This window comes from Ovis canadensis, chromosome 11 (genome assembly GCF_042477335.2).
Source record: "Ovis canadensis isolate MfBH-ARS-UI-01 breed Bighorn chromosome 11, ARS-UI_OviCan_v2, whole genome shotgun sequence".
Lineage (NCBI taxonomy): Eukaryota > Metazoa > Chordata > Mammalia > Artiodactyla > Bovidae > Ovis > Ovis canadensis.
The window spans coordinates 46,908,093-46,932,154 of NC_091255.1; the positions used below are offsets into that span (position 1 = coordinate 46,908,093).

A 24,062-nucleotide genomic window follows, 5' to 3' on the forward strand; every position below is an offset into this window, starting at 1 on the left:
AGGTAGGAGGAGTTGCTTAAATTCTTCAACTCCCCTCAAACATGGGGGGTGGGGGATGAGACCAGGCTAGATCAAATATTTACATAATGGATGGCTGATGAGCTTTTATTTTAGACTTGGCACAGGGACTGCCAGACAGAAGAAAGGAAAGGAACAGCTGAGACCAGGCTCAAAGCAGGGGATATACACAGACCCCATAACATAACAGGACAAGGTAGAGAAGGGCACTCCAGCACCCTCTCTTGCAAGTGGCCACAAGGCTAGCACTGCGCCTTCCTGCACCCTGACTTAAGGAGGCCGGTGGGGGTGGGGGGTGGTCAACACCCAGAGGGCCGCTCTTGGAGGAGGCAGTCAGTAACAGACGCCAAAGCACACACCCATACAGTGGAATGAAGCAGTTTACAGAGTTGCAAGCTCAAAGGCCAATGTATGCAAACAGTCAGTTCTCTGATCCTGGCTTAGGCACAGCAAACATTTGCCCAGCCTGGCTCCTCTCCGCAGCCTGGAGGCCACTCATCCATGTTACCCCTGGTCACCAGACTTGTGCTCGAAGAAGACAAAGTCTATAGCTCAGCACAGGCCTTAGCCAAATGCTACCGAAGAATCCAGCTGCAGAAGTGGTTGGTTTAGAGGTTGAGGCTAATCTGGTTACCTGGAAGCAGGAGTGGTCTTGTTTAAAGCAGCGTGGGATTCAATGGGTCTGGGGTAGACTCCCAAGGGAAGCCAAAGCTGCTGGCCTGTGGACTACACTGCAAGTGAATCAAAGTCACTCAGTCGTGTCTGACTCTTTTCGACCCCATGGACTACATAGTCCATGGGATTCTCCAGGCCAGAATACTGGAATGGGTAGCCTTTCCCTTCTTCAGAGCATCTTCCAACCCAGGGATCGAACCCAGGTCTCCAGAATTGCAGACGGAGTCTTTACTACCTGAGGCACAAGGGAAGCCCCACTGCAAGTAGCAAGGATCTATCAACAGGGGCTCTCAACCTTGGCTGCACAGAATTCCCAAGGGCCTTTGAAATTTCCCTAAGTCCAGGCTGCACTCACACTGGTCAAATCACCTCTGAGAGTGGGACTGAGCAGCAGGGTTTTTAAAGCTCCTGGGTAATCCAGTGAAAACCGGTGACCTAGGAGTCATCATCAGCAGGGGTGGAAGGGAGGTAAAGGGATGTGTGTCAGAAAAGTATAAGCTCTATTATTTAATTTTATATCTAGAAAGTGAAATACATATAAATGTGTATATATATATATATATATGTATTTCACATACATATGTGCTGTGCTAAGTCGCTTCAGTCATGTCTGACTCTTTGCAACACTATGGACTGTAGCCCACCAGGCTCCTCTGTCCATGGCATTCTCCAGGCAAGAATACTAGGGTGGATTGCCATGCCCTCCTCCAGGGGATCTTCCAGATCCAGGGATTGAACCCACATCTCTTACACCTCCTGCACTGGCAGGTGGGTTCTTTACCACTAGTACCACCTGGAAAGCCCTCACATACATTGAGTTTTTAAAAACAAATGTGGAAAGTAAGGCCTGATGAGAATCTTCCTGACCCACAGGTACTAGCATGAGTTCCTTCTACAAAACTCCTGTCTGACAGGGACAGAATACTCACTAACTAACCTACTCTCTCTTAGGCAGCCCCAATTGTTTGAAATTTCTTCCCATATTGAGATGAAATCTAACTTCATCTAACTTCCACCTATGGGTCCTTTACAGCTACAGAGAATACATTTAGTCTCTTTTCCACATTGCTCGTCTTCAGATAATGGAGGGCAGCTATCAGTTGGGTAAGAGATTTAAAAATATCCTATTAGTAAATGAGTTAAGATTCTTTTCATTATAAGCACATCAATTCTGACTGGTTTAAGCCAAGAAAAAAATAAATCTCTCTCTTTTTTTTTAAAGACAATGGGTTTTCTGAGGTAGGAGGAGGAACCGGACAACCCCAGGCGTGGGAAGGAGGGATCCGTGGATCGTTCAGAGAATTGCAAGAGCAGCAGCCAGAAGCTGCTGTTTCTAGGCCGCCATTGTTTACTTGGCTCCTATGCTCTGAGTCTCTAGATTTCAAATTTGAAAGAATAGAAAAACCGATTGGCTAGATTGCCTCGGGTGCTTCTGCTGGGACCAATCGGCTTTGGCCAGACTCTTGTCATGTGATAAGAGACAAGGCTGCTGGGGCCCTACCCCTGTCACACCAGCCCCACCCCTACAGGGAGCTATTCCAATAAATTATAGTTAAGGTCGAGAAGATAATCACGAGACCTTCTGTTTGTGATCGTCTGTGCTACTGTTAAAACTCCACTAGACTAGCTGACTACAGAGAATTCCGAGGGTAAACACTGAAGGGCCCTGAATATAAGAGGCAGGAAGGGAAATGGGTTGAGTTTATAAGGGTCTGGCCCCATATCCCATACCCTCTCTGGGGCACTGGCCCCAGCTCCACTCAGTGCCAACAGATTGGGAGTTAGGGCGCAAGTCTCTCATAGAGCCAGTCTTCCTCGCCTCGGTGGGTCATGGGCCCCAGAGGGGCGTCTCCAGTTAGTAGGCCTCGTCGAAAGATGATCCGGTCGTGCAGGCGGTTGGTTTGGCCCTGCCAGAACTCAATCACCTGTGGGTACAGGATGTAGCCACCCCTACAAGGAGAAGTAGACGGTTTGGTGCCCTGTGCATGCATTTTTCCAGCCAGGCAACCCCTACCACCTTCCACGCCATCCAGGGTCCCGTGAAGGAAGTTGCTGGCATGCATCTGACAAGGGTTGCCAGGGAGGAGTATATCTGTAATTCCAAGCATGGCTTCAAGGAAGCGTGAGGGCCCCAGTGTCCCTTTCTAGGTGACCCCCCTGTATCACTCACCAGTATTTTGGCTTTGGCACCTCCTGTTCCTGGTAGAGTTGCTCCAGTTCCTTATTTTTCTTTCTCAGATACTGTCCAGGGGAAGGAAATGAAGAAAGGGCCAGACCCAGTCAGTGATTCATTTAATCACCACTTACAGGGTCTGTGCTCTGTGCCAGGCGCTGGGGACACAGGTGACCTCCGGGGGCACAGTTCAACAGGAGAGTCAGACAGACACAGGAGGCCTGATCCCTGCTCCCCATATTCACATCCCCCAGGGAGACCATCCATTTCACTTTGCTGGAGAGAGAGGGCCCTGGCACCCCCTGGGGACAGCCTCTGGGGCTGAGCCAAGGCACCCACCACTCAAAGGACTAAGGAGAAGCCCCACTCACCTCCCGATCCGGGATCACGGAACTCTGGTGACTGACCACAGCCCCAATCTGGCTGCTTTTGGGGCGGGAGTGGAAGTAGCATTCAGCCTCCTCCTCAGGCAGCTTCTTCACGGGCCCCTCCACACGCACCTGCCCAGGGACGGCCCTCCTTAGATAACATTCAAGGCCACCTGCCCTCCAGACCAGCACTGGCCCCAGTCTTCTTTGTTCTTCTCTTTATCCACTGCCCCGTTGCGCCTGACTCCAGGTAGCCCAGCTAAGTGAGAGCCATTTGAAAGGCAGGATGTTTGCGCAGCCTGGGGACCTTCACCAGGTTCATCCATAAACTCAGGCCCCTCCTACCTCCAGTCCACCCCCGGCTGTCCCAGGAATGCTCACTCACCTGACGGTGCAGGGGCTCCCAGTAGAAGACGAGGGAAGCAAAGGGATTTGAGTCCTGGAAACAGAAGAGAATCCACAGACAGTCATCAGGACAGGAGAGAGGAGGCCTGAGCACAGGGGCAAGGTAGGGGATCTGCACCGAGCAGGTCCTGCAGATGCATTTACTGTAGCATCTCATCAAGTCCCCAAAGGTGGCCTGCTTTTACAGGTGTGGAGATAGGCTCAGAGAGGTTCACTAACATGCCCAGGTTCACAGAGTCAATGGAAGACCTGCATTGAAAGCCTCAGCCAGATGGACTCCAGAGTGAGGCTTGCCATTTCTCTCACCCACAGATTTGCAAATCCTCTGAAATGCACATTTGACTGCACTGGACTCGGGGGAGAGCTACTCATTTTGGATTCATTAACTGAACACATACGAAGTGCCAGCTCTGTGCTCAACAACAGAAGAGGGGCTGGGGGTATAACAGAGACATCTCAGAGGCAGTCCCGCCCCCACAGAGCTTACCGTTTAGCAGAGGACATAAACATTAATCACATAATCCCCTGAATACATGCAGTTAGAAACTAAAACAATGGCAGAAAGGAAATTTGTAAATTATAGTGACCAAAGTGAGAGGGGCTGGCTCAGCCTGGGAGTCCAGAGGCTTCCATGAGGAGGTGACGGGGGCGCTGAGACCTGAAGAAACAGGAGCTACTCAGATAAACAGCTAGGGAGGTGGAGGAGCTTAAAGCTTGCCCTCATTCACGGCAGAGAGAAGCCAAGTGCAAAGGCCTTTAGTCAGGACAGTGCCTGAGCACGGCTGGCAAGTGGACAGGGGCAGGGGTGGCATGAGTAGGCGACCAAGAAGCCAGGGCTGGACCCTGCAGGCTCAGGAAGGATTTATCGTGAACCCTCACCAGCTCTTTTCCCTTTCGACTCTCGAAGTTAGTGAAGAAGCGGAAGCCATCCTTGTCAAAGCCCTTCAGCAGCACCATGCGGGCAGACGGTTTCCCATCTCTGGGGCAAAGAGCAGAGGGGGAAGAAGAGTTGAATACGAGGCTAATACAAGCGATGTCTCAAGGGATTTATGACTGACTGTCAAATGAATGATACAAACCAGCACTGTGCTAGATTTCAAGAGAGGGAGATGGCTTTACGGAGATCTACCTCCCCAGATGGGAACTGGGGAGACTGGGAGCTGAGGGAGACAAGGGTGTGTGTACTGGGAGGTGGAAGCATCAAGGGCAGAGATGAATGAGGCACTACATTTTATCACTAAATGGAATTGAGTCAAGTCTAATCTTTTGTTTACAGGTAAGGACACTGAGGCCCAGAGAGGACAAATTACTTGCCTGAGGCCACACAGCATGTTAATAATAGAACTAGAATCATAAAGTTGTCATCCATCCAATTGAAAGCTTCCTAAGTTTCCTACTTCATCTGAACCCACCTACAGAAGGGCCCACGGCTATGCCTACCTTGTACACGTAGCCAGACACATGGCGTTGGCTTCCATTATGTTAGGACACTGAACAGCCTCCTCGAACCAGGCAGCAAACTGCTTCACAGGGTCCAGGGAGGTCAGATGAGTCTCCTCAAATGCCTGGGAAGGGAGAGTTTTATTTCATTTTACAAACACAGAGTGTTTACTGTGTACATAGCTCTGTTCTAGGCACTTTTCAAATGTTAACTCATTTAGTCCTCATAACAAAAACCCGTCCCCAGGAAGGTTCTGTTAGCCTCATCTTATAGGTAATAAAACAGGTACAAAATGGTGAATAATTTGACAAAGCAGGGTTTCATGTCACAGGTGTCAAACCTATCACCTGGGAAGCCTAAAAAAAAAACAACTCCTGGGCTCCACCCAGTAAATTCTCATTAAGCAGGTCAATTGCAGAAAGGGGGATCCCTTCCAAGGCCTGAGAGCGGACTCTTGTCTGACACTCAGAAATGAATTGTCCGAGGAGGTACAGTTCAGTTCAGTTGCTCAGTCGTGTCCGACTCTTTGCGACCCTATGAATCGCAGCACGCAAGGCCTCCCTGTCCATCACCAACTCCCGGAGTTCACTCAGACTCATGTCCATCAAGTCAGTGATGCCATCCAGCCATCTCATCCTCAGTCGTCCCCTTCTCCTCCTGCCCCCAATCCCTCCCAGCATCAGAGTCTTTTCCAATGAGTCAACTCTTCGCATGAGGTGGCCAAAGTACTGGAGCTTCAGCTTTAGCATCATTCCCTCCAAAGAAATCCCAGGGCTGATCTCCGTCAGAATGGACTGGTTGGATCTCCTTGCAGTCCAAGGGACTCTCAAGAGTCTTCTCCAACACCACAGTTCAAAAGCATCAATTCTTCGGCGCTCAGCCCTCTTCACAGTCCAACTCTCACATTCATACATGACCACAGGAAAAACCATAGCCTTGACTAGACAGACCTTAGTGAGCAAAGTAATATCTCTGCTTTTGAATATGCTATCTAGGATGGTCATAACTTTCCTTCCAAGGAGTAAGCGTCTTTTAATTTCATGGCTGCAATCACCATCTGCAGTGATTTTGGAGCCCCCAAAAATAAAGTCTTACATTGTTTTCACTGTTTCCCCATCTATTTCCCATGAAGTGATGGGACCAGATGCCATGATCTTCGTTTTCTGAATGTTGAGCTTTAAGCCAACTTTTCACTCTCTTCTTTCACTTTCATCAAGAGGCTTTTGAGTTCCTCTTCACTTTCTGCCATAAGGGTGGTGTCATCTGCATATCTGAGGTTATTGATATTTCTCCTGGCAGTCTTGATTCCAGCTTGTGTTTCTTCCAGTCCAGCGTTTCTCATGATGTACTCTGCATAGAAGTTAAATAAGCAGGGTGACAATATACAGCCTTGACGTACTCCTTTTCCTATTTGGAACCAGTCTGTTGTTCCATGTCCAGTTCTAACCGTTGCTTCCTGACCTGCATACAGATTTCTCAAGAGGCAGGTCAGGGGTACACTTGCTGACAAAACAAGAGACTTTACTGGGATGGAGCGCCCAGGTAGAAAGCAGCAGGGCAAGGGAACCCAGGAGGACTGATCTGCCACTTGGCTTGCAGTTTCATGTTTTATGGTGATGCTGTTGGTTTCCAGGTTGTCTCTGGCCAATCATTCTGACTCAGGGTCCTTCCTGGTGGCATGCACATTGCTCAGCCAAGATGGATTCCAGTCAGAAGGATTCTGGGAGGTAGGCAGGACATACAGACTGTCTCCTCTCTCCTTTTGACCTTTCTCAAATTCTTCTAGTCGGTGTTAGCTTGTTAGTTCCAGGTTCCTTCCTGGGACCTCTGGTTTAAGATAACTCATGCAAGTGGTTACTTTGGGGCCTGGCCTGGGTGGGCAGTTTGGGTCAGTGGTTTCCCCCAACAAGTCTGAGATTTAATGAAAAACTTCATGTTTAACAAGCATTTCTGGAAATGTTACATGCAACTAGATTTGGTAACCAGTTCTGGGCCCTAATTCTAAAATAGTTCTCTTGGTTTCTCATCTGAGGAGAGAAAAGGAAGTAAGATCCAGGAGCTTTCTCCTGCACTCCTGGGTAAGTTATTCCTCCTCCTCAAAGTGTTATTTATTTATCAAACATTTATGGACTTTCCTGGGGTCCAGTGGTTTAAAATCCACCTGCCAATGCAGGGCACTGGGGTTTGATCCCTAGTCTGGGAAGATCCCACATGCCAGGGTGCAGCCACTGAGCCCATGGGCTGCAGCTATGGGAAGACCGCACACCTAGAGCCCCATGCTCCCCAGTGAGAGAAGCCTTTGCTCAAGGAAGACCCAGAGCAACCAAAAATAGACAAAATAAATTAACTAGTTACATTTAACAACAACAACAAACATAAGCTTCCCAAGTGGCTCAGTGGTAAAGAATCCGCCTGCCAATCCAGGAGACACGTGTTCTAATCCCTGGGTTGGGAAGATACCCTGGACGAGGAAATGGCAACCCACTTTAGTATTTTTGCCTGGGAAATTCCATGGACAGAGGAACCTGGTGGGCTTCAGTTCATGGGGTCGCAAAGTTGGAGACGACTGGTGACTAAACAAGCTGATTATCACTGTTCTAGGCACTTTACTCTGAGAAGGCACTGGCACCTCACTCCAGTACTCTTGCCTGGAAAATCCCATGGGCGGAGGAGTCTGGTAGGCTACAGTCCATGGGGTCGCTAAGAGTCAGGCACGACTGAGCGACTTCACTTTCACTTTTCACTTTCATGCATTGGAGAAGGAAATGGCAACCCACTCCAGTGTTCTTGCCTGGAGAATCCCAGGGACGGGGGAGCTTGGTGGGCTGCCGTCTATGGGGTCGCACAGAGTCGGACACGACTGAAGCGACTTAGCAGCAGCAGCAGCAGCAGGCACTTTGGCCACCTGATGCAAACAGTCGACTCATTGGGAAAGATCCTGATGCTGGAAAGATTGAAGGCAAAAGGAGAAAGTGGGCAAAAGAAGAGGGCAGCAAAGGATGATATGGTTAGATAGCGTCACCAACTCAATGGACATGAAAGTGGATGTGTGCTCAGTCGTGTCCGACTCTTTGCGACCCCATGGACTTTAGCCTACCAGGCTCCTCTGTCCATGGGATTTTCCAGGCAACAGTACTGGAGTGGTTTGCCATTTCCTTCTCCAGGGGATCTTCCCAACCCAGGGATCGAACCCAGGTCTCCGCATTGTAGACAGACGCTTTACCGCCTGAGCCACCTTTGGGAGATACTGAAGGACAGGGAAGCCTGGCCTGGAGCAGTCCATGGGGTTGCAGAGAGTCTGACGCAACTTGGCGACTGAACAACAGAGGTATTTTACAAATATCAAATATTTTACAAATATCAAAGTCCATAACATCCCCGTGAGGTCAGTGATATTACTTGTGAAGTGAGGAAACAGACCCAGAGAGGTAAGTAAACCGTCCTAGAAGTGCGCCCAACGACCGGCAGGATTCCTCCCAGGCAACCCCCAAGTGAGCGCCCTGAGTGCCTATAACGAGCTGCCTCTGGAGTCCACCTTCATCCTCGTTTCTCCAGAAACCCTCCCCCATTGGTTGTCTTTGAACCCCCGCTTCTCCCATAGGGGTAACCCCAAGCCCCAAGAGGTGGATCAGAAACCCCAGGGGATCCCTTCCATGCCCCTCCCCTCGGGAGATGACTGCGGAGGCCCTGCAGGGCAGCGGCACCTCTGGGTCCCCGAGGTAAGTCTTGCGCATCGGTCCCAGGTCCATGGCAGCACCGCGGCTGCAGAGGTGGCGGAGGCAGCGGGGCCACTCGGAGGATCGTCCAAACGTCACGATGACGCTCCGCAGCCTGAATGTCATGGGCCCTTTGGCCACGTGACCCGGCGTGGCTCCGCGCTGGGTTCCGTTGCGTTCGGAACCAGTGTCTTAGCCGGGAAATCTCCCGGCAAGGAACAATTTATCAGACACCAAGCCAGGCCGACAGCCTAAGTCCTCCGAGCCAATGGGAACCAATGGGAAGCCAGAGACGGTGGAGGGAGCCGGAAGCGGAGAGACCATTGGTTGGAGTTTTCCAGGAGCGAGACCAATTAAAACAAGAACAGAGGAACCCGGCAGCCAATGGACGGCGCCTCCCGGGGCGGGAGCAGAGAGACAAGGAAATGCTGTCACCTCGATTAACACGCACGTGGAGGTTTGTTAAAGGTATAGGGACTGCAGCGGCCCAGACGGGAGGGGAAAGGGAGGAGCCGCTGGGGGCTTGTGGAGATAGTCAGTTTTAAGAGGCCCGCCCCTAGCAGATGCCCGAAGGCTAGTGTAGAGATTGGCGGTCTGGAAAGGACAAACGGAAAATGGAATTAGGGGCCAGACTCTGAGGCAAAGTGTAGTGGAGACACAGAAAGGGGCGATCTGGTGGGGGTTTGAAATTTGGGCTCGAGAATGGGAGAGGTTGAAATATGACTTCGGGTCTCGTGGGATAGGGGTGTGTATATAGTGTGTGAGTATGGGGAGGTACTCTGGTGTCTGGGAGGAGCAGTTGGGTCAGGAGGAGACTATAGGTAAGAAAGCAGATGGTCAGATGGGAAAGGGGAAGAGGGAAATTTGGGATCAAACTATCCCAGATGAGAACCATCTTCCTGTTTCAGCTCTGAATTGCCGCTCTCCAGCCTCATTTCTGTAATGCAGGTCAGAGCATGCTCTTCGCTTTCCTCATGGTTTCCTCTTTTGTAGTTGCAGCGGAGCTCATACTACCCAGTGTTCCAGCAGATGGAAAGATTGCCCCATTGCTCCAGGGCCGCCTCCCTCTTTGTTGTTTCTCCTTTTTCACATTTTGCCTCTTCTCAGTAGTTGGAATCTAGTTCCCAGGTCAGTGACAACCATAATTAAAGGCACAGGGGAGCAGGTTGCCATGCAAAGTCACTTCCAGGATGTGGACTAGGGGCTTGAATAATAGGACACTTGCCAGTGCCCATTCCAGTTTTGACTTGGCTGGGCAGCCTAGGGTCAAGGCTTCTCTGTAGTCCTTCCTGAACATCAAGAAGGGGAGCTGCAAGAGCCTTTTAGGCAGGCACCCCAGGACTGTGTCAGGTAAGGGGAACTTCCCTTCCCTGCCCAGGTGTTTGCATTATTGCCGAGCTTCATTAAGCCCTACATTAGATGACTGTCATCCTTTATTATGTGCACATAGCTTGCCAAATGGCATCTGGAAGACAGATTTGCTGCAAAGAAATAATTCATCTCAAGGTTTAATGATGTTGATCAATGGATTCTCCACTGGTTGAAATTTTTTTGTGTGGCCATCATTTTTCTCTCTTGACACAATTGAGAGAGAGGTGACTGGACTTCCTTTCTTGTTGAGGTTGTTCTTCCACATATGACCATTGCTTCCCCCCTCCCAAGGCCCTGCACTTGAACCTGGATAAGCAGTGATTAGTACTCTTCAGCTCACATGATTTTATTAATGGGGCTACACTCTTAGCACTGCTGGGTTATGCTACCCTGGGCCCAGATTCTGGGGCACCAAAATTAGGATCATTTGAATGGTTTGTTTAAAATTTAAAAGCCAAGGGCTCAGTGTAGTGGGGAAGACATGTATTAAAGACCAGGCACTGAGCTAGGTCTGAGAATATGAAGATAAACGTGCATAGTTCTTGCCCACAGGGGGCTTACACTCTATAGGGGGAGACAGATCTCTAAACTAAGGAGGTACAGGAACTTTAACAGATGTATCTGCAAGGTAAAGGGGAGCAAAAATGAGAATGTGGTCTCCAAGGGTTACGCAGTCGGGAAAGGCTTCATAAAGGGAGCAGACATTTGATTTGTCTTAATGAGTAAGTGTTCTCCAGATGGGCAAAGAACAGTCATTCCAGGAAGACAGAACAACTTGAGTGTGATACTGCCAGAGCAAGGTGGTGAGAAAACAGGCCAGGCAAGGAGACAGGGGCTAGGTGACTGCTAAAGATCAGACAGGTGGCAAGGGCCAGCTTTAGATATCTCTTCTCAGTTTTCATCCTGTGCTGCTGTCAAACTAGGGTGTCTAATTCCTAGCTTTTTAAGGCCAGGTAGCAAGAAAAAGTACTGGATTCCGACAGCCTCTTCCATCCTTTGCTGTTGGTGAGGAAATTTGCAACTGATTGCCTTTTTATATTTCTCCTTTGTCTTGAAGATAATCAGTAGGCTTGTATTGTGCTTTTCTGCCTAGTGGAATTTGGTGTCTAGATCACAAAGGGGCCCTGCAGTGCAAACCAGAGGGGGTACATGACGCCCGCTGTGGGTGCTGCCCAGCAAGGGGTTTGACTGCTTGGGAGAATTGAATTTCTTTTTTACTGATTTTCTTAAATATTTTGCTTACCACCCCCCAACTTTGTAAAGTTACTAATCTTTTCTTGGAGGTCTTTAATGAATAGAAGCTATACTGCAATACTGCATTGTACAGAGACACCCCAGTTTCTCAATATGCAGCAAAAGGTTGGAGAATTTGTTTGGGGGCTATGCCTTGCCTGTTTTCTCCTAATGCTTTTGCATTTATGTTCTTACATCACCATTTTTAGTCTAATTGTTTGATTAAATTATACATTTCAGTTACATCTTGGTGACTGGATTTTTGTTTGGGGACATGGCTCTGGTGACCAGTAGGTGATGGGCAAAGGAGGGTGAGGCAGTGGCAGGGCGACACTGGGAGATGCTGTTCTCTAAGCTAGACCTGGGAGTAGGGAGCCTGATGCTTGAGTTTGGGGGGTATGAAGTAGAGAGGAATGATTTAACTCAGCAGGATGCCTTTAGGTGAGCTGGGTGGTGAGTGAAAGTGAAGTTGCTCAGTCGTGTCCAACTCTTTACGACCCCATGGACTGTAGCCTACCATGCTCCTCCATCCTTGGGATTTTCCAGGCAAGAGTACTGGAGTGGGTTGCCATTTCCTTCTCCAAGGGATCTTCCCAACCCAGGGATTGAACCCGGGTCTCCCGCATTGTAGACAGACGCCTTACCGTCTGAGCCACCAGGGAAGGTGCTGTTCTTTAACTTGAGGGCGTGTTGGAGGAAAGGTTTCAGGGAAAGATGAAGTCACCATCCGGCCTGTTGAGTGTGAGGGTTTATGGGACAACCATGTGTGGTCTGAAGCTGGGGGAGAGGTCTAGACTGATGGGATGGTTGAGGTGTCATGAGCCTCCGAGGTGGCACTTGAAGCCATAGGGAAGGATGAGAATGTCTGGGGAGGAAGGGGAACCTGGGGGAGTTAATGATGCTTGTGCAGTACAGCCCCCAGCTTTCCAGGGAACCAACAGCAGGCTGGAACCAACCCCAGGTGTGCTGGGGGCCCAAATCTCAGGAATCCTCTGGCCTGGCCTTGGGTGAACTCAGCCTGGAGCCTCAGAATGCACAGATGGGTACTTGGTGCTCTGTCAGCAGATGCCTGAACCCTGAGTATGGTTACCAGGAGACCCAGAGCTGGATGCAAGGAGGCTGGCCCTTACCTAAGTGTCCCGCTTGCAGTTATGCGGTTAACCCCTCATGTGATCCTTTGCACAGGCTCACGGGTTGCTCCCCAAATATGTCCCTTCGTTTTCATATGTGTACCCCACGAGAAGCTCCTTCATGGGAAGGATTCCTTAATGTCCCTGGCTCCTTCTCACAATCCCACACACAATGCTAATGTGTAATATTTATGCATAATCTGCTTTTCTTAAGCTTCTCTGAACCTGGTGAGTGGAGCTTGGGGTTTTGGGCACCTGGTGGGACTGGAGGGGTGTTAAGGTTTCCAAGGTTGAGTGAGCTCTGGGGTGACTATCTTAGCCCCAGCGCTGAGTGAGAGCCACAGGAGCGGGAGGAGGCCTGATGGGGTCTCAGCAGGCCCAAAGGATATGACCTGGTGGCTCCTTAGTTTTATTTAAGGACTGCTGGTCGATTGTCTTGACCTGACCTGTGGTCATTTATTTCCTCTTGCCCAGGATCCCAGTGAGCAGGTATCTGATGCTCCTCTCCAAGCCCCGATTCTCTGCTTCTCCCTCCATTCTTTGCTTTCTTTTCACCCACACCTCTGTTCTTTATTCCATCCTCCCAGGCTGATGGGGGTGTCATTTTCAACCAGGGCCAATCAGGTGTCCTGGGGAGGCCTCTGGCCTAGAGTGAGCTTGGGCTGCATCACTCTAACAGTCCCCACCCCTGCAACTCTGAAGTCTCAGTATGGGATAGATTGAAGCAGATGAGGGCTAATTTGTCACTGGGTCTCTCTGTTCTTCCCTCAGGCCATTAGCCATGCCAGGCAGAATACATCTTCCTGCTCCCCTTCTAACTCAGGCATCCCATAGGAGGCAGAGATGATCAGGTATGTGTCTCACTGGAGAAGGGAAACCCTGAGTGACAGCATGCTGTTCTGCCCGTTAGGGGCTGGCACCTCATTTCCAAAGGATGCCGAGGAGTCAGGTCAGCTTCTGCCCTTGAAGCATAAACCACAGTTCCCAGGAAAGGATAGTTGTTTGTGCCTGAGAGCAAAGCCAGTGGGGAACGTGTGGCAGAAAGAGATCAGTTGTTAACATGCCCCTTCTTCCCGCCAGTCCCAATCCAGAACACAGGAAGACAGTTTTCTAGTCCCACATTCCACACTTGAGAGTGGATAAATATACCTCATGTCTTCTGCCTCCTGCCAGTGCAGCGATGAGATGTGGGGCTGCTGGGCTAGGTAGGAGGCTTCATGTCAGGGAAGTCAGTGGTGGGTCTGGTATCACTCAAAGGGCTTAAGTATGCTTCTTGGACGGGCCTCCCTACCTTAATAAAGAAGTGATCAGGGCAGACAAACCTCTGATCCATCCTTTTATTGCTTCAGCTGATGTGAGGGTGTTCAGGCTCTAAAGACAAGATGTTTGCTTGCAAAAATGCAGGCTGCTGGTGACAGAGGAAACCGAGTAAGGGGATGGAGAGCTCCACGCGCTCCCTGCCACTCCTGCACAGAACAGCCACCGTGGCCGGATCCTTCTGAGGCTGGTGAAGAGGAATTGCTGATATAAGAAAAGCACATACCGTTCTCTATATGCTTGAGAACAACTTGTCTCTTCTCCTTCAGCCCAGATGCTCTTCAGGCCCTTCCTAGGTTTAAACACAGGTACTGAACTGGCTCCAATCTCAGCCTGCCTACCATCACGAGCCCAGATCTCATAGCCTTGCCCCATCCCCACCCCTCCAAAAATTCAGATCTGCAGCACTTGCTGAAACCAAAATTAGCCTGCTGCTGTCCCTGGGGTGCTGGGGTGAGGGGATAGAAGAAAAACAGAATCTGTGGCCAGGGTTCTCTCTTGAGCTGGGTTCTGGCTTGGACCCCCACCCTGGGAAGGGGTCTTGGGGAATTGTTTTCTCCAGATTCTTTAGCCTTCTGCAAGTGACTGAGGCGAGGTCCTTTTGGGTTTCTCTCCCAAGCTTCTTATTAACGGGCTCGGAGGCCAAAGCTCTCCTCCAGGGGTTGGAGGGTTGAGTGGAGGGATTCACTAGCTGGTAAGGAAGGCATTGCTATTGACTTGAGTCTGTGGACAGAGTCTACCTGCTTCGATCTGGGCAAAACGAGGCAAAACAAAGCAGAAACTCCTGCACCAAGCTCAGCCCTCTGGAGTCCCACCAGGTGCTCTGGGGGCTTGTGCCAATGCCAGGTCCATGTGGCTGAGGCCCTTTCTGGGCTGCGTCCCTGATTTGCCAAGGTCAGAAGGGCAAGGCCCCACCCTGGTCCCAGTGTGGATTGCTCTGAAGAGACCAGGGCTCCCTTCTCAGGATTCCCTGCTACCAGGGAAAAGACAAAGGAAGCTGCACTGCCAAGTTGCAGATTTTGCCTCAGGCAACTAAATTTATTAGCAAGAAAAAATTTTTGTCAGCCCAGTGCTGACCAACAAAGTACATCGTTAATAAAGGATAACAAATCTGTCACTTAATTCATAAAACATACCTCAAGCAGTTACAACTAAAAATAAAGTTGGATTTTTGTTTTAATTTAAAAGCCTCAAAAATAACAAGCAATATGTTTTTAAACATGTAGTAGACACAATTGTCTATTATACAATATACACTGTACACAAGTAGGGCTTGGGCTGGTCAGGGTGGGTGAGATGATGGGGAGAGGGAGGAGGTTCAGGATGGGAAGGTGTTTTATCTGAATCCAGATTTGAGTTGAAATGCTGTGTCATTTAGAAAAGAGAATTGCTAAAGTGAGAAAAAAAAATTCATATGCTCATCATTGCCCCCCAAAAACCCTAAACTAAAAGCAGGCATGGGGGAGGTGAGTAACAAGGACAGGAAGAAGGGAGCAATTAAATAAACTTCTTTAAAGCACACACAATACACAGTGTTCATCATCGGAAGTAGAGTATAAGGCAACGTTCTCCATAGAAAAAGAGGGGAATCAGGGAGTGGGTGGGTAGCTTTACTTTTTAAATAGAAAGTTGGAATGTGCTGGAGGAGAGTCGGGGTCGGGTGGGGCGTGTGGAGTGGAGGCGGACTGGCTGCCAGTGGAGCCCTGGGTGCAGGGCCCTGGGTGTCCAGGCGTCCGCAGTGGCCAAGGGGGCCAGGGCGGTGCAGGAGAGGGAGAGGGGCATGGCACGATGCGACTCCGGCAGTGTTGGGGGGAGGGGGCTCACTTTGCTCCTCGACGGAGTGAAATTCATGTTTTTCCTTTGGAAATAAGGGTTCCCACTCGTCCTGATTTAGAACGTCTCATTGGGCATGGCCAGTGTCCATGGTTTGGGCAGGCCAGGAGCTTGTGGTGAGAGGGGAGGGCCAGGACGGAGCCAAGGGGCTTCAGCAGGAGGTGCATATGGGGGCAGCAGAGCCCCTTCCTGTGGGGACAGTCGCACAACAGGAACCGGGGTTGAGGCGGGCCCGTGACAGCATGGGCCTCCTTTCGGCCAGAGGCCCAGGCAGGACACGGGCAGGTCTGCATCTGTGGGGCCTCCTGCCTCAGTTGGCCTTACAAGTTCTTCGTGACCAGGTGGGTCTTGTAATGCTTGGTGAGGTGGTCACTCCTCATGAAGCGCTTCTGACACTGGGCACACTCGAAGCGTTTGTCCCCTGGGAAGAGGAGATGCCTGTCACTCACATATACGTGTCCCTCTGCCTAACCCCGGCTCAAAGTCCTCCCCCTCACAGGAAAAGCCCTCTCCCCTCTGGCCTGCCAGCCTGAGCACTAACAGCTCGAATCACACCCACCCACCCAGGCTGGGTTAGCTACTTCTGAGTATTTACTCTGAGGCTACAGAGGGTGTCTGAGACCTGCCCCCGCTACTGGCCTCGCATCCCAGGCCCAGGCTACATGTCTGCTCACTGGGAGCATCTGCCAGAATAGCAGTTCTCAAAGCATGTGCTGTGGACCATTGGAGGCACCCAGGACAATCTTAGGTGGTAGATGGATGAACATTTTTCTACTTTATAGTTTTGTATTTATTTGTGAGTACATTAAAACACTTAGCTATGGTCTCAAGTCTGTGATGTGAAAAGTTAATCCTTCACTGGACATAAAAGAGTAAAAATAGTAAAATGATTTAAGGAAAATCATTTGTTAAATAACAGTAGGAAAGCTGGGAGCCAGAGGGCCTGGGTTGAACCAGCTCCACCAGCCACTGGCTATGGGACCCTGCCCCTGCTCCATGCCTCAGAAAATGGGCATAATCGTAGTACTGTTTCCATAGAGTCGTATGGAAATTAAATTAGTTAATGAGAAAATGTCTAGGAGATTGCAAGACTGAACACTGACATCTTAGGAATCAGTGAACTGAAACGGATGGGAATGAGCGAACTTAATTCAGATAACCAATTCCTTAGAAGAAATAAGAGTAGCCCTCAAAGTCTACAAAAGAGCCCAAAATGCAGTACTTGGGTGCCACCTCAAAAACAACAGAATGATCTCGGCTTGTTTCCAAGGTAAACCATTCAACATCACAGTAATCCAAGTCTATGCCCTAATCACTGATGCTGGGGAAGCTGAAGCTGACCAGTTCTATAAAGACCTACAACACCTTCTAGAACTAACACCAAAAAAAGATCTCCTTTTCAGTATAGGGGTGGAATATAAAAGTAGGAAGTCAAGAGAGACCCAGATTACAGGCAAGTTTGGCCTTCAAGTACAAAATTAAGCAGGGCAAAGGCTAACAGTTTTGTCAAGAGAACACACTGGTCATAGGAAAAGACTCTTTTCTAACAACCTAAGCTCTATACATGGACATCACCAGATGGTCAACACCAAAATCAGATTGATTATATATTCTCTGTAGACAAACATAGAAAAGCTCTACACAGTCAGTAAAAACAAGACTTGGAGCTGCCTGTGGCTCATATCATGAGCTCCTTATTGCAAAATTCAGGCTTAAATTGAAGAACGTAGGGAAAACCACTAGGCCATTCAAGTATGACCTAAATCAAATCCCTTGTGATTATACAGCAGAGGTGATGAATAGATTCAAGGGATTAGATCTGGTAGACAGAGTGCTTAAAGGACTGTGGACGGAGGTTTGTAACACTGTACAGGAGGTGGTGACCAAAACCATCCCCAAGAAAAAGAAATGTAAGAAGGCAAAATGCTTGTCTGAGGAGGCTTTACAAATAGCTGAGGAGAGAAGAGAAGCAAAAAGCAAGGGAGAAAGGGAAAGATAAACCCAACTTAATGCAGAGTTGCAGAGAATACCAAGGAGAGATAAGAAGCTCTTCTTAAATGAACAATGCAAAGAAGTAGAAGAAAACAACTGAACGGGAAAGACTAGAGATCTTTTTAAGAAAATTGGAGATATCAAGGGAACATTTCATGCAAAGATGGGCACGATAAAGGACAGAAACAGTAAGGATCTAACACAAGCAGACAAGATTAAGAAGAGGTGGCAAGAATACACAGAAGACCTATACAAAAAAGATCTTAGTGACCCTGATAACCATGATGGTTTGATCTTTCACCTACAGCCAGACATCCTGGAGTTTGAAATCAAGTGGTCCTCAGGAAGCATTACTACAAACAAAGCTAGTGAAAATGATGGAATTCCAGGTCTGAGGAGATATTTAAAATCTTAGAAGATAATGCTGTTAAAATGCTGCAGTCAGTATGTCAGTAAATTTGGAAAACTAGGCAGAGGCCACAGGACTGGAAAAGGTCAGTTTTCATTCCAATCCCAAAGAAGGGTAATGTCAAAGAATGTTCAAACTACCATACACTTGGGCTCATTTCACATACTAGCAAGGTTATGCTCAAAATCCTTCAAGCTAGGCTTCAGCAATATGTGAACTAAGAACTTCTAGATGTACAAGCTGGGTTTAGAAAAGGCAGAGGAGTCAGAGATCCTTTGCTGGATCATAGAGAAAGCAAGGGAATTAAAAAAAAACAACCACAAACTACTTCTGCTTCATTGACTACTACTCCTTTGACTGTGTGAATCACAACAAATTGGAAAATTCTTAAAAAGATAATACCAGACCATCTCACCTGTCTCCTGAGAAACCTATATGCAGGTCAAGAAGCAACAATTAGAATTGGACAGGAACAACTGACTGGGTTCAAAATTGGGAAAGGAGTACAACAAGGCTGTATATTGTCACCCTAGTTATTTAACTTATATGCAGAGTACATCACATGAAATACTGGGCTGGATGAATCACAAGCTGGAATCAAGATTGCTAGGAGAAATACCAACTACGTCAGATATGCAGTTGATACCACTCTAATGGCAGAAAGTGAAGAGAAACTAAAGAGCCTCTTGATGAGGGTGAAAGAGGAGAGTGAAAAAGCTGGCTTAAAACTCAACATTTAAAAAAAACTAGAGATCATGGCATCCGGTCCCATCACTTCTTGGCAAATAGAAGGGGAAAAAGTGGAAGCAATGACAGATTTTATTTTCTTGAGCTCTAAAGTCACTGCAAATGGTGACTGCAGCCATGAAATTAAGACACTTGCTCCCTGGCAAGAAATCTAGACAGCATATTAAAAAGCACCGACATCACTTTGCCAACAAACGTCCATCTATTCAAAGCTATTATTTTTCCAGTAGTCATGTACGGATGTGAGAGTTGGACTATAAAGAAGGCTGAGTGCTGAAAAATTGATGCTTCAAACTGTGGTGCTGGAGAAGACTCTTAAGACCTCCGTGGCATACAAGATCAAATCTGTCAGTCCTAAAGGAAATCAGCCCTGAGTACTGGAAGGAATGATACTCAAGCTGAAACTCCAATACTTTGGCCACCTGATGCAAAGTGCCAACTCACTGGAAAAGACCCTGATGTTAGGAAAGACAGAAGGCAAAAGGAGAAGAGGGCAACAGAAGATGGGATGGCTAGATAGCAGCACTGACTCAATGGACATGAATCTGAGCAAACTGGAGAGAGTGGAGGACAGAGGAGCCTGGCATGCTGCAGTCCATAGGGTTGCAAAGAGTCAGACGTGACTTAGAGACTGAACAACAAGCCTGGCACAGTGCCTGTTAAATAACTATGCAGCTGTGGCAGAAGTCATCAAGGCCATGCAGCGCAGGTGACCTCATTGTGGGAAACACTATGAAAAAGGAAAGGCTTGTGAGAACCTCCCGGGGAGTTCTGAGGTCTACCAGAGAAGAGAGAAGAGAGAGAAGAGAAGAGAGAAGAGAGTCTGTACCCCGCGCTCAGTGTGGCAGTACCGTGGCCAGGCCAGGAAGCTCCATGTCGCTGGTGGGGAGCTGACATGGGGGTGGGTTGGAGGGCGCTGCAGGGGAGGGAAGCAGACCTGTGTGGGTGCGGGCATGCCGCTGGAGCTCGTCGCTCCGTGTGAACCTCTTGCCACAGAAGAACCAGTTGCAGACGAAGGGCCGCTCGCCGGTGTGCAGGCGCACGTGAGCCCGCAGCAGGGACGTCTTACGGAAAGTCTTGCCGCAGTCGGGGATGTGGCATACGTGCTTCTTCTTGCCCTGCTCGCCAGACCTGGGAATTGGGTTGAAGGTGGGGTAGAGGAACAAGCAGAGAGAGCGGGAGGTAGAGATGGGGCAGAACAGGATGGAGAGAGGACATGGGGTCAGGCCGGAGAGCACAGGAAGGGGAGGAGGCCAGGTGGCAGGAACTGCTGCCTCGTCCCCTCTTTGTGTTCCAGGGAGGGCTTGGGGAACAGGGCACACGCTGGGCTGGCTACCTGGCCAGTTGCCTCGAATTACCTCTTGTCCCCATCCTTGCAGTTGGGACACGTGCAGGCCATGCGGCGCCGCTTTTCCCCAGGCTGGGCCTCTCCAGCCAGGGCCTGTTCCATCTGCAGCTGGATCTGGGTGGGGCTCAGCCCACTGATGGTCAGGTTGTTCCCAGAAACATTCTGCACAGTCAGCTGCTGCTGTCCTATGGGAAGGACGGGGACACAGTTCAGGGTGAGGAAACTGAAGGGCGCAGAGGAGGGAGCCTGACTCCTGTCTGCCCTCCTGCACAGGGTGAGGGTGACAGTCATAGTGGCTAAGAGTTTTCAGCCTGCTGTGTGCCTGATACCATTTTAGAGATCTTTAATGTATTTAACGCATTTAAGCTTCATAAGCCCATGAAATAGGTACTATCATCCCCCTTTTACAGATTAAGAAACTGAGGCTCACAGTCACACAGCCAGAACTTATAGAACTTGGATCTGAACCCAGGTCATCAACTTCAGAGTCAATGCCCAGAACCACTATGCTACACAGGCTGAAGTCACTTCCAGACACTGCCCACCTGGGTCCTATCTTGAAACGCTTTCCCAGAATCTCCTCCAGCTTTAGGTCCTTGTGAGACACCAACTCTGCTCCCAGAAAAGCATCCAGGAATTATTGTTCATAGAGGGAGAGACAGTGCTTTGCACTCCGGAATTAATCAAGTCCCCCCGGCACTTGCACAAAGCCATCAAAGCAGGGGAGTGCCTGCAGGCGAACTCCTCCCTGCTGCTAAACCAAGGATGAAGGGAGGAGATTCAGACAGATTCAATTACTCTGAATAGTGCCCTTCACCCAGCTAAAGAATGCAATGAACCATTTTTGCTCAGTAACTAGTGTTTTATTATCTGCAAGGTGGCTTTCATACTGAAGATATTACTAAATATTGCCACCGAACTGAGTGCCATACAAGCCAGTCTTGCTGCCAAAGGCTCCCTTCTCTTCTATCAACCTTAAGTCAAGGCTTTCTCCAAGAAGCCTTCCTTCAAGTACCTTTACCCAGAGCCTCCCCTGAAAATGTCTTTGGTCTGCACCAAACTATTTTGTATGCATATGTTAGCTGGAAAGTTTTCCTGAGTGTATCTTATGCTCTCCATCATATTCAAGGTCTTTAGCTGCTGGAAAGGCCAACATATGTCTTAAACTATCTCACAAAGCTGACGTAAGGACCAAGGAACATGCTTTTAAGATGGAAGGGACCAGGCAAATGTCAGGCCTATGTGTGCGATGCACAGGCATGCTGCCCACACGCCAGCCCAGGGGACTTCCCTCACCGCCAGTGTTGGTGATGGTGACGGGCACGCCCTGGACCTGGACACCGTTGATGTTGATGGTCTGCATGGCCTGGGCCGCTGCTGCCAGCTGTGCTGCGTTCAGGCTGATGATGCTCCCAGCAGGAGCGATCTTTGGCAGGGGTCGTTCTTTTCGGAGAATTGCAGCCGAGTGCTTTTTGCTGGTCCCACTCAGATGGGCAGCACGGGACGCAGGGCTACTGCAAGTGGTGGTGGAGGCAGTCGCAGCTGTTGCTGGGGGGCTGTCCTGGACGAGGACCGTCTGTACCTCACCAGAAGGCGTACGGATGTAGACCTGGGAGGCGCCAGAGAGGAAAAAGTCAGCGCCCCCTGAGAGTCCTGGCACCTGCCACGTTTCAATGCAACGCCATCTCCCTGCCCCAAGGAAGAAACGGGGACCTCTTTGTCCACCCAAGTCTTCTCCAACTAGCCCAGACCTACATTTACCCCCTGATGATGCCCAACAAACAGGGCTGATGGCATCCCTGTACTAAGCTGACAGATGTTATCTGCTGATTTGAAACAAAACAGTTTACTTAGCATAGAAAAATATAATGCCAAATCTCTGAACTGAAGAATAAGAAGGCAGCTAAATGATGATCTCACAAAAGACGCACTGTGAATGTTCTTCGAACAAGTGAAAACAGCCTTTAGGAGATCCTTTTGCCACAAAGGAATCACTGGGGCAAGTGGTAAGACCTGAACAGAGTCTCTGAATTAAAAGTGTGCATCCTTGCTGGCTTTCTATGCTTGATGGTTGTGCTGTTGTTATGTAGTATGTCCTTCTTGTGTCTAAGAATTACACACTTTCTATAAAACATTGGGGAGTAACAGGGGCAAGATGGCAACTTATACTCAAATGATTTGTTAAAAAAAAAAGTCTGCTATGATTTTGACTGGAGTTATTATTTTTTTTGATTGGGATTATTTTTGATCCTTGGATTATTTAGGACCATATTTCTCAGTTAAAAGCAAACAAACCTCATGTTATCTATTATTAAGTACACATCTCATCCTCAATTTTCTGGTATGTGCCTGCCCCTTTTGCAAATCATTGCTATTTTCTGCATATCAGAAATTTCTGTTACTAGAACATTTTCTTTCTCACAATACAGAGCAGAGTCCAACACACTTTTTCTCTAAAGGGAAGATAATACATACATATTTTAGGCTACGCAGGTCTTGAGGTCTCTGTCTTATGGTGAATAACCACACAAATTGGCCAGATGTGACCTCAGGACTGAGGACTGCGAATCTCTCTCATAGAGAGTACAGTACATTTTTAAAAACATGCATATCAAAAAACAAAACAAAACAAACAAACAAAAAAACATGCATATCCTTTGACCCACTTTTAGGAATTTATTTAGTGACAAGATTGAAATTCGCCTAGAAGATCCAGTTAATAGCTGGGTTTTAGCTGGATAACAGACAGTACCTCAGGAAATATACTATCATTAAAACATAACGTTGTAGCGCTAAATCTTTCTGCACATGTATTCTAACTTCCTTAGGAGGACCCCGATTTTAAGCCCTGCCTCCATCAGTCTCAAGACCCGGGACCTTAGGGAAGAGAAGGAAGCGCCTGGAGGCTTCAGCACCTGAGCAGTCTTGCCTCAGTTCTTCACCATCAAGGTAGGTCTGATAAGGGAGGCTCACACGTGCTACAACAACTTACACTGATCCATAGAAAGCCACTGGGCAGTGTGCAATATACCAGAAGAGAGGAGGCACTGAAGGGCAGGCCTCAGATCTCCCCAGGGTGCTTCTCCACCTGCACACTCCCTGCTGTCATCACTCTCCCTGATGCCCTGGTCCTCTCTACAGACAACTGGATTATAAATTCCTCCATGGCAGGAGCTGGTTTTTTATATTCAAAAAGAAATCCTTATACAATTTTAAGTGTAGCCCCTGCCATACATAACATAGTGAGCCAGTGTGGAATAAGGGAAAAAAAGTGTGGGTCTGAAATCTGAGTTGAATCCTGGCTCTTTATGTTGAATCCAGTTATTCATGCTCTATTAGATCTGGATATTAATAATTTCTCTGAGTTTCAGGTTCTCCATCTGCAACATGGGCCTAATCTCTGGCTTTTACTAAATTTACACAAAGTATAAATGCTGCCCTGCAGAGCCATATAAAATTGAATATTACAGCCCCTAACAAATGCCAAAAGGAAGTTCTTGTTTAGGTCAGCATTACAGATAGATCTATCCTAAATGTTCCTGCTATAAAGCTAGGGAGGGGTGCCTCTTCGGAACTTTTGTCATTAACAATGATTAGCATTTTTCTCATTGGTTTTCTTACTTTATATCAAATTCTATGGTTCTGACTAGAATTTTTTCACTCTTACTATCATTCTGAGTATGCAGTTCTAGAATAAAAAAAATAAAATTTTTGTGGCATGTGGGATCTTAGTTCCTCTACAGGCATTAAACCTGTGTCCCCCTGCAATGAAAGCAGAGTCCTAACCACTAGACTGCCAGGGAAGTCCCTGAACTTTACCTATCTGCCACCTACTCATCCCTCTACCAAAAGACCCCCCCTAAAGGAAGTTTTCAAAATATAGGTA

General features: G+C 48.5%; 2 protein-coding genes and 1 long non-coding RNA gene across 3 annotated transcripts in view; 1 reads left to right on the forward strand and 2 right to left on the reverse strand.

Moving 5' to 3' along the window:
* Positions 1-78: 78 nt before the first annotated feature.
* Positions 79-9,183, reverse strand: PNPO (pyridoxamine 5'-phosphate oxidase). Its single transcript, XM_069543255.1, has 7 exons — positions 8,785-9,183; positions 5,080-5,204; positions 4,519-4,618; positions 3,620-3,673; positions 3,238-3,366; positions 2,864-2,934; positions 79-2,643 (listed from the first exon to the last, which is right to left on the reverse strand). Exons 1-7 carry the CDS (start codon positions 8,920-8,922, stop codon positions 2,475-2,477), a joined length of 786 nt encoding a protein of 261 aa, XP_069399356.1. The 5' UTR covers positions 8,923-9,183; the 3' UTR covers positions 79-2,474.
* Positions 9,183-23,884, forward strand: LOC138415120 (uncharacterized). Its single transcript, XR_011247124.1, has 3 exons — positions 9,183-9,264; positions 13,302-13,381; positions 23,005-23,884. It is a non-coding gene; the product is annotated as an uncharacterized lncRNA (long non-coding RNA).
* SP2 (Sp2 transcription factor) overlaps positions 15,000-24,062 on the reverse strand; it is a 30,373-nt gene continuing 21,310 nt past the window's right edge. Inside the window, exons 4-7 of the mRNA XM_069543254.1 lie at positions 21,473-21,785; positions 20,187-20,361; positions 19,766-19,959; positions 15,000-16,101 (exon numbers count right to left, since the gene is read on the reverse strand). Coding sequence (XP_069399355.1) covers positions 16,001-16,101; positions 19,766-19,959; positions 20,187-20,361; positions 21,473-21,785 — 783 coding nt within the window. The 3' untranslated portion in view covers positions 15,000-16,000. The remainder of the gene's footprint in view (positions 16,102-19,765; positions 19,960-20,186; positions 20,362-21,472; positions 21,786-24,062) is intronic.

Excerpts from the sequence above, each read along its gene's own strand:
- PNPO (XM_069543255.1), bottom strand. The coding sequence starts at position 8,922 with ATGACATTCAGGCTGCGGAGCGTCATCGTGACGTTTGGACGATCCTCC. Across the intron at positions 3,674-4,518 it reads GTCGAAAGGGAAAAGAGCTG|GACTCAAATCCCTTTGCTTC; the intron begins GTGAGGGTTCAC and ends TTCTGTTTCCAG. Across the intron at positions 3,367-3,619 it reads GGGAGCCCCTGCACCGTCAG|GTGCGTGTGGAGGGGCCCGT; the intron begins GTGAGTGAGCAT and ends GTCCCTGGGCAG.